Source organism: Heptranchias perlo, chromosome 9 (assembly GCF_035084215.1).
Source record: "Heptranchias perlo isolate sHepPer1 chromosome 9, sHepPer1.hap1, whole genome shotgun sequence".
In the NCBI taxonomy this organism is placed as follows: Eukaryota; Metazoa; Chordata; class Chondrichthyes; order Hexanchiformes; family Hexanchidae; genus Heptranchias; species Heptranchias perlo.
In genome coordinates, this window is record NC_090333.1 from 38,040,092 (window position 1) to 38,050,346 (window position 10,255).

Consider the following 10,255-nt stretch of genomic DNA (forward strand, 5'->3'; position numbering starts at 1 on the left):
GCAAGTCATAAAATATCTTTTTAAATGTTTGCCACTGCTTATCCACCATCATACCATCTAATCTGTTTACCCAGTCCACTTTAGCCAATTCCACCCTCATTCCTTTATAATTGCCCTTATTTAAGTTTAATACAGTAATTTCAGACCCAAGATCCTCACTCTCAAACTGGATGTGAAATTCTATCATGTTACGATCACTGCTTCCCAAGGGATCCTTTACTTTGAGATCATTAATTAATCCTGTTTCGTTACCCATTACCAGATCCAAAATAGCCTGTTCCCTGGTTGGTTCCCCGACGTATTGGTCTAAGAAACAGTCCCTAATACACTCTATGAACTCCTCTTCAGGTCTATTTTTGCCAATTTGATTTGTCCAATCTGAAAGTTAAAATCGCCCATGATTATTACATTACCTTTTTTACAAGCCCCCCTTAGTTCCTGATTTATATTTTGCCCTACAGGGTCGCGACTGTTAGGGAGCACATATACTCCTCCCACCAGTGATTTCTTTCCCTTGCCATTTCTTACCTCCACCCAAATTGATTCGACATCTTGATCTTCTCACTATTATACCAATTTCATCCTTTATTAACAGAGCTACCCCACCACCTTTACCTTTCTTCCTATCCTTCCGAAATGTTAAATAACCCTGAATATTTAGCTCCCAACCTTGGTCACCTTGCAATCACGTCTCTGTAATGGCCACGAGATCATACCCATTTGTTTCTATTTGTGCCGTCAATTCATCTATCTTATTACGAATGCTGTGCGCATTCAGATAAAGAACCTTTAATGTGGTCTTTTTACCATTCTTTCCTACCCCGGACCCATTTGCTAGCGCACTCTTATGTTTGTACGCTCTGTCCCTTCCTGACACAATCTGTTTACCATTACCCCCATCACTTTCCTGTACTACTTCCTTATCCTTTTCTCTTTTCTGGTATATTGTTGATGAATGGAACAAATAATCACTTCCAGCTATAGGCACTTTTACATTGATAGAATGCTGGTAACTGTAGGAACACATTACTGCCCTCATCGATGGCACTCTCTAACCCAACTTTTCGTGGTTACAAGGTTGGAGGCGGGGAAACAAGTGCCTCTTTCTATTGGTTCACGAATGGGAAACCAGAGGGACACAGTGAAGATAAAAAATGCTGCTCTTCTGGAATTTCAGCCTTGTATATCTAGAATCTATCAAAAAGGAATCTAGTAGATACCAGATTGAAACCACCAGGGTTGCACATGCATTGATCTAGTGATGATCAGAGTTTAAGGGCTGAATAGTAATATGAGTGACAACGACAGTGTTTAAATTTAGAGTGGCATCTATAACATCAATTCAATCCGTATGTCCTTATTTAGCATTTTATGATGTCATTGGCACTGCATTATTACAGTGAAAAAGATATGTCTCCTCGAGCTGGGTGTGAATCTAACCCAGACAGATGGGAGGAAATTCTCTCTACTTTGATTGGATAAGATAAAACTGAAAACTCTCCAAAAACACTGTTATTACAAAGATGACATGACAACATGTTTCCACTGGTATTATTAATATTATAAATTAGTTATTTATTCATAATCACAGGGATTATAAATGGAAGTAAAATCAGTCTAGTCATTCCTAATACTGGAACTAAATAATTTTTGTATTATTTTTACAATGTAAAAAAATCATTTGGGGAAAAATATTGAAAAGGCTGAAAGAATAAAAAAGAACAATAATAGTCAGGGAGAAGGTTGCCTAAATCTTTTCCTTTTCCTTTAACACAGTCTACATACATGTACATGAAAGCAGCCTATCTCAGCATGTTTGGGGATGAGGATCACAAACCTTTTGGGGATGATGAAATTGAACTATTCAGGTCAGTCTTTTAATGAATTAACATGCTTGCATTCATTTGTTTTAGTTGTTTTTTAAATAATATTTTTAATCCTGGAAGATGTATTTGGCATACAGTTTTAACTTCTTGACATGTATTATCATCAGGGGTTAGGTCATCAAAGTTTAGTAAAGTCAAATTATTGCCATATTGAGTTTCATACTTCAGTGCATATACTTGTTTATTTTTTAAAAATAAAATAAACTTTTTGAAAAGAAAAGAACACAGTATAGCAGTACAAAGATATTGCAGACTTGTACTGTCCATAGGTCTGCTCTGACTGCTGACTGGTTGAATAACTATGCATATAGCTTTCTACATACTCATTACTGCTGACCTAAATGATTTCCAGAGATAATTCTAGTCAGTCACATTTTACATACATGCATACCTTTAGGAAATTTCTAAATTGTTACACAGTATTCCCAATTAACAATACAAATGAGAAATATTGTCAGAAACAGATTGTCCCAGTGTCTGTGCAGCTGTAATGTAAAAAATTCATTAATATTTAGTGGGAAAGGGAAACAAATCAAGAATGTCATTCTGAAGAATGTGGATACCTGGGAGAAGGTGGTTTTCCTTTTTTTCCTGTTTTTTTCCCCCCTTCCCAACTCTGCTGAGGGTGTTAACTCCTTGCTGAGGTATAATTCCATAGGTAGAAACTGCTCTCTGAAACGTTACCCAAATAGCCATTCTTCATGAGTGAGCCTTGGCGGTGAGTATCAGTACGATATTCAACCATATTCACAAAGTCCTGACCTCACCTGATGTCACATAAACCCATATAATCACATTTCCAATAGGGGATACTGGGTAATGATCAGGAGTAGCTAGCTACCTTGGCTGATTTTCCCCTCCATAAGTCAGAAATGTTGATGCCAGTTGTAGCACCCCTACTACCACTCCGTCTGAGATCAGGTGATTCACGACAGCCCGGGAATCGGACTTGGAATCTTCCTGGTCTGTGTAAACCCACTGAGCCATTAGGGAGCTATTGGAAGAAGTTTGGGGTAATATCTAGGGCAAATCACGAGCCAGATGTTTGGAATATTCTAGGGGCTCATCAATCGTGGAAGTGATTAAGGAAGATTTGAATGTGTCTCCTAGAGGTTTATCCCATAGTGGCCTTTGCACAAATGTAATGTTTGGAGGATCTGTGGAGGTGGGGGTGATAGTGGGCAGTCTTAGTGGTTTAGGCCTAGGTTTAGATTCTCAATATGTCGCATCCGCCCACATTAAACTACTTGGCCAGGCAGTGATCCTCTGTGTTGCAGAGATGCTCATAGCAGGAAATGAAAAATTGAAGTATTTGTGCTTTATTTTAAAGAACTAGCATCTTTTGAATTCTAAATGCTGCTGATTTAAAGCAAAATTCAGGTACTTACAAATAAACCCAAAAAGGTTATATTTGGACTATGGTTTCTTATTACCATGCATTTCAAATTATGATTCCACTATACTAAAAGGTTACCAAACTAATTATAGCAAAAATCCAGTAGGCAGTCATATGGGTGGATTAAAGTATCAATTCTGGCAATTTCAATCTAAAAGAAAACAATGTAAACTGTACCATCATGAGGAATAATAGTCCTGCAGTGCTGTACTACCCCCTGGTGGCAAAATATCTGTGGTTATTAGAGACAAAATATCAATGTTTTAATGGATTTTTACAAACGTTTTAAAGTAACTAGCACTTCAAAGAAGCTGAGATTCTTGCCTAAATAATCTCTTCAATATAAGAATATCAAGTAAAAGAAGCATGATTTTTACAGCAACTGAAAAGATTGCACACTGGATGGCAAAAGAAATATCAAGTTAAGAGCTCTATGGAAAATAATGGGAATTAATCCAGTTTCAATTAAAGAAATGTAGCCAGATATTCAGGTTTTAATCAACGAATGATTTAACTACTTTATACAGACAAAAGCCCAGATTTTTCAGTCAGGTATACTTACATGTAGGCTCAGCATACTGCACATCATGTCGAGGGTCAGTATCATTTGAATAATATGGGGGAGCAGTTGGCATAGAAAACGCCCATGACTAGGAGCTCACCCAATGGTGACATTCAAACACAATGGGTTAGAATTTTCATGGGACGGTTGGCAGAATTGTGGAGAAATGGCAGAAATGGCCAGTTACACCATTTCTCCCGGGTTCCTGCTCATCCTCTGCCAAAGCTGCGGTTGGAGATCTGGAAATTGCACTTCAATATGTTTGGCTTTAAAAATCTGGTTGCACTAAAATCGTTGTGTATGCAGAGAGTGATTTGTGAGTAGCATAGAAGATTTAATGTACTGTTGGTTAAGGCAATTTTGGGAGGGCATGGGAAAGATGTAACCAGGACACTTAATGCTGTGTGCACAACTTCAAGTGAAAAGAATGGAGTTTGACGTGGCTTTTGTCACTGGCAATGAGCTCTCTTCCACAGCCTCTTCGAGCTACTCCTGCTCCTCTTTTTGTGCTGGGGGATCTTCCTCTTCTGTGGCCCTTTTAATGATACTGTGACAAAAATGAAGCATATTTATCTGTGATGTATCTTGGTATTTATTGGCTTCTTTCTCTCAGTACATGTGGGATTAAAAGTGAGCAATGGTCACAGAAATGGCCCACTCTGTTTTTAGTATACAACAGCCCCAAAATATAGAAGTTTTTTTATTTCTGTTCAAGCATCAAAGGGAGAGTGTCAGGCATGTAGTTCTTGTGGGGGTTTTTTTATTATGTGTTTGATTGGCAGTTTAATTTGAGTTTAGGTGACACATATTTAAATAATTCTTTGTCCTTGTAATTAATGAAAAATGAACTTCTCGACTGTTTTGTTAGAAGTGGGAAGCTGTCAAAGAAAGGTGGACAGGCCAGAGGGGCACCATGGATGATCAGCAACAAATTGCTACATAAAGGTTAATATTTAGGGATGTGTCCAGGGATGGTGAAGTACAGCATTCCGTGGATAAATAGAGAGATTAAAACAAAACTGAAACTTAAAGGGAGGCATATAGTAAATTTAGGGTCAACAATACTAACAATAATCATGAGGAATATAGAAAATGTAGTCCGGAGGGGGAAAAGGGCGATTAAAAGGGAATATGGTAAAATACCAGCAGATAATGTAAAAGGAAATAATAAGGGCTTTTATAAGAATGTAAACAGTAAAATAATAGAGGGGTGGGGGGAGGACCACTCAGCAATGCAGGAGGAAATCTAATTGTGGAGGATTAAAGTATGGCAGTGATACTAAATAAATATTTTGGTTTGGTTTTTACAAATGATGGTGGAAGTGAGAACATAGGTGTGCTAGAGGAGGATAGGGAACAATTGATAGAACTGACTGTAGAAGAGGAATCGATTCTGACAGAATTAACAGAACGCGGAGTGGAGGAGTCATCAGGCCCTGATGATATGCACCTACATCACACGGACTACACCGGTTCTAGAAGGTGGCCCACCACCACCTTAGAAATGCATGGATTAAAGCAGAACACACAGCAGATGGATTACTTAAAGGCATATCGTGTTTGACAAATTTAAGAGTTTTTGGAGGAAACAACTGATTGAATGATAAGAGAATTCCGAAGGTGTAGTGTAGATGGATTTTTGGAATATGTTCAATGTTTCACGGGGCTTGTTAGAAGAATTCAGGAGCACACTTTAAGATGAAATGGAGCATCAGGTTGATGGATAAGAAACAAGGGGGCTGATTTTCATCTCGCTGTCACCCTGTTTACAGGAGTAGCAGGATGAAAACGGTAAGAAAAAATATACCGACTTACAGCTAGAAGTGTGTTTATTCCAATATTTGGACAGACCTTGATTTAGGTGGCCAGCACTCCCACCAGAAGCGGGGACCTAACTTAAATATTGAAATAGGGGGAAATAACGCAGTTAAGATCTCAATACAATTTTCTTGTCAATCAGCATGGCCACTGCTAGTTCCTCAACCCGTCCACAAATCATGGGCCGTTGTTGCAGGTATTGAGTGTGAGTGCAAGCATAAGTGTGCCGTTGTGATTGGCAGAGAGGCTTGTGAAGCAGCATTCGGAAGGATTGTTAGTGCTGAGGCTAAAGTATGGTGTTGCAGGGCTGTATTGCAAGCAAGAAATATTTTTTAAAATGAATTTGTGGGATATGGGCATTGCTAGGAAGGCGTGCATTTATTGCCCATCCCTTGTTGCCCTTGAGAAAGTGGTGGTGAGCCTTCTTCTTGAACCACTGTAGGTGTGAAGAGGAGTCTGATTTTGGCAATCCTGGTAAGGTCATTAGATTTCTTCATGCACCACAACCTGCTCCTAGGAACTATACTACTGGCATTGATTTGCCCAGCCATGTCTCTCCACTGATGCTGCTAATTTTCTGGGGCTCTGGTCGCTGATCTGAAGGGAAGAGGACCTCCTTCCTGGTGCTCACTTGCTCCACGAAGACCTCCATGGAAGTATCTGAAAATTGGGTGTCTTGGCCGTATATTCTGCCTGCTTCCTCAATAACGCACTGTTCACTCACCACCAGTGAAACTTCACCTCCCCTTGAAGAGCAGCAGGCCCACTGGATTTCCCACCCTCCCACATGATGAGCTGCCAATAAACGCTATGAATAGTGCTGGCAGCTTGCCATTTAAATAAGGCCCGATCACAAAAATCAACCCCACAGAGTTAGGTAATGTGGGCCTTGCTCAAACTGAAGGTGGGTTGGAAGTGGTGTATCCCATGGGATCAGTGTTGGGTCCACTTTTGTTCTCAATATATATATATATATATATATATATAGATGATTTGGAGTTGGGTACAAGGAACACAATCTCAAAATTTGCTGACATGAAAGTAGGAGGTTTAGCAAACAATGAAGAGGACTCTAAAATACTCGGGAAGATGTACAGGTTAGCAGAATGGGTAGACAGGTACCGGTGCAGTTTAATGTGGATAAGCGTGAGGTAATACACTTTGGGAGAAAAAAATAAGGAATGACAATGAAGAGAGAATGGATGAACAGATAGATCTCGGGTTCAAATACATTATGTCCTGAAAGCGAGAGTGCAGGTAGATAAAACCATAAAAAAAATAGAATTTTAGGTTTGTAAATAGGAGCTTAGAGCACAAGAGTAAACAAATAATAATGAATTTGCACAAAACATTAGTTAGGCCACGAATAGAGTGCCATGTGCGGTTTTGGCTGCCCCATTATAGAAAGGACATTACAGATCTGGAGACGAGCAGCATAGATTCACCAAGGCTGATGCCAGGGATGGGAAACTATAGTCATGAGACTTGAGACACTGGGACTATTCCCACTGGAACAGAGAAGGCTAAAAGGAGATTTAATAGAAGTTATTAAAATACAAAGATTTTTGATAGGGAAAGACTATTTCCTCTGGTTGAGGAGTTAGTTACACGGTGCCATCAATTTAAAATAACTAACAAAGTAATGAGAGAGGTTTGGAGAAATGTCTTTACACACAGGTTTTTTTGGAGCATGGAATGCTTTGCCATAGGGAATGGCTGAAGCAGAGACCAATGCACCTTTTCATGGAAAACTGGATAAATATTAGAAGCAGAGGAAGTTACAAGGCTGAGGGTAGAGCATGGGGCAGTATGGAAGTTGTGTCTGCATGTAGCAGACTACTGCGATCCTCAAAACCTTAGCCAGACTGTATTGCAGGCTTCTCTACATCTTGTGAAGTGCTGCTTCACCATGCCAATGGTGTGCTTAATGATTACTCTGATGAATTAATACTTCTCATTATACTTGTGCTCAGCTGTTATCCTGGAACACCACAGAGGTATCATGTGTTATGGTGCTTAGGGACAAAGATTGCTTAGATTTGCTCTGTGAATATGCTATGCTGGAAAATATTGGAGAATATTAAACACATCTATACCTCCGCACTCTTTTGTCACCAGAAAAGTGCCAAGCATGAAACAGAAAATTGCTGGGAAATCTCTGCCTACAGAAAAGTTTGCAATCAGGAAGGCTCGACGGTATCTTTCACAGAATCCCGTAAAACTCCCAGTACCTGCTTTAGTGAGTGCAATATATTATACCAGTAATGTACTATGGTTTCACAAAGGATGCCAGTCTCTTGAATGCTTTTCTTTGTTCTTACCTTTGCTCTTTTCTGTGATGAAATTTTATCACTGGGTTTGATAATTTTGTGAATGAAACTACTCTGTCTCATTACTGGTGTAAACCTGCTGCAGTTAATTCTCTCCCTTCTCTCCTTCTAACTGTCTCTCCTGTTTCCCTTCCCTTCCCCGCCCCCCAATATTACTGTTATGAATCTGCTGCAATTCAGAGACTCTATGATGTTGGTACCAAACCTATAACAATCAACATTACAGAATTGAAGTGTTGAACTGCTTGTGTGTGTACCCAATGGGTAGAATATTTGGTCATGTATTTTCTTTTTGTATGTAAGACACTTTTTTCACTCCTGAGCCAGATTAGGGAGATTACTATAGAGCAATGCACTTTTTATTTCAAAGTAAGCCTGACCACTTGAAATTTGTTTATAGTTAAAAAAATCTTTCATGAAAAGTACTTGCGTTTGGTGAACAAAGCAGCAAAAGAGATATAATTTAATTAACATATTTTTAGGAAATGATGTATATTTGGAATGGCTATACGGTGATTGGGAAACATCAACACCTGACTGAAGGCATGCTCGAGACACTTAATGAAGCTGAGAGGACACTTGACAGTGCCCCAGGTAAGTCCATTCTGAAGCTCATATTGAACTTAACATTAAGCAGTAAGGAACCTGTAGAATTATGGAAAGGCAGGAGGGAACTGCAAGACAGTTCTACATCTGATGGTTTCAGATATCCCATAAGAGTGAATATATATTACCTGAATCTTGAGATTCTCCTAATGATTTTAATATATATTGGTTGACAGATAGGAAACAGAGAGTAAGAATAAATGGGTTTTTTCAGGGTGGCAGGCAGTGACTAGTGGGGTACTGCAGGGATCAGTGCTTGGGCCCTAGCTATTCAGAATATATATCAATGATTTGGATGAGGGAACCAAATATAATATTTCCAAGTTTGCTGACAACACAAAACTAGGTGGGATTGTGAGTTGTGAGGAGGATGAAGAGAGGCTTCAAGGCGATTTAGACAAGTTGAGTGAGTGGGCAAATACATGGCAGATGTAGTATCATGTGGATAAATGTGAAGTTACCCACTTCGGAAGGAAAAACAGAAAGGCAGAGTATTATTTAAATGGTGATAGATTGGGGAAGTGTTGATGTACAAAGGGACCTGAGTGTCCTTGTACATCAGTCACTGAAAGCAAACATGCAGGTGCAGCAAGCAGTTAGGAAGGCAAATATTATGTTGGCCTTCATTGCAAGACGATTTGAGTACAAGAGCAAGGATGTCTTACTGCAGTTATACAGGGCCTTGGTGAGATCATACCTGGAGTATTGTGTGCAGTTTTGGTTTCCTTACCTAAGAAAGGATATACTTGCCATAGAGGGAGTGCAGTGAAGGTTCACCAGACTTATTCCTGGGATGGCAGGACTGTCATATGAGGAGAGATTGGGTCGACTCGGCCTGTATTCACTCGAGTTTAGAAGAATGAGAGGGGATCTCATTGAAACATATAAAATTCTGACAGGGTTAGATAGACTGGATGCAGGGAGGATGTTTCCCCTGGCTGGGGGGTCCACAGAAGGCTGTGGAGGCCAAGTCACTGAATATATTTAAGAAGGAGCTAGATAGATTTCTAGACACAAAAGGCATCATGAGGGATGGGGAGAGAGCGGGAACATGGTATTGAGATAGAGTATCAGCCATGATCATATTGAATGGCGGAGCAGGCTTGAAGGGCCGATTGCACTCTCCTGCTCCTATTTTTGAGGTTTCTATAATGTTGAAAGAGAGTTTTGTTCTCTGGGGACTGAATGGCAAAATGCCTGAGAATACTGACCTTTTAACTTTGGGTGTTGGGTTTGAAACCAGCTCACATTGTTTGCATTATAGTTTCTATTATAATTTTCCGGTAGTGTAAACGGAGGCCTGGACTAATAATCCAGAGAATGTGAGTTCAAATCCTACCTTGGCAGTTTGAGAATTTGAATTCAGTTTTAAAAACCTGGACATAAACAACTGGTATCAGTAAAAGTGACTACGAAATTGTCATTTTGTTGTTAAAACCCAACTGGAAACCTGTCGTCCTTACCTGTTTGACCTATATGTAACTCCAGTCCCAATCCAACGCAATTAACTCTTAACTGCCCTCTGAAGTGGCCTAGCAAGCCATTCAGTTGTATTAATATCCCGAGAATGAAATAAACCTCTTTGTCCTTGCCCCTTTCGCTGGGGTTTCCGTGGATTGTCTGCCAAAGGTGCTGTGGACGATTGGGAGATCCCCGC

The 10,255-nt window shown here is 39.7% G+C and overlaps 1 protein-coding gene across 1 annotated transcript in view; it reads left to right on the forward strand.

The window, feature by feature from the left end:
* Positions 1–10,255, forward strand: part of ttc39a (tetratricopeptide repeat domain 39A) — a 115,615-nt gene that overhangs the window by 93,222 nt on the left and 12,138 nt on the right. Inside the window, exons 13-15 of the mRNA XM_067990235.1 lie at positions 1,777–1,868; positions 7,781–7,901; positions 8,475–8,586. Coding sequence (XP_067846336.1) covers positions 1,777–1,868; positions 7,781–7,901; positions 8,475–8,586 — 325 coding nt within the window. The remainder of the gene's footprint in view (positions 1–1,776; positions 1,869–7,780; positions 7,902–8,474; positions 8,587–10,255) is intronic.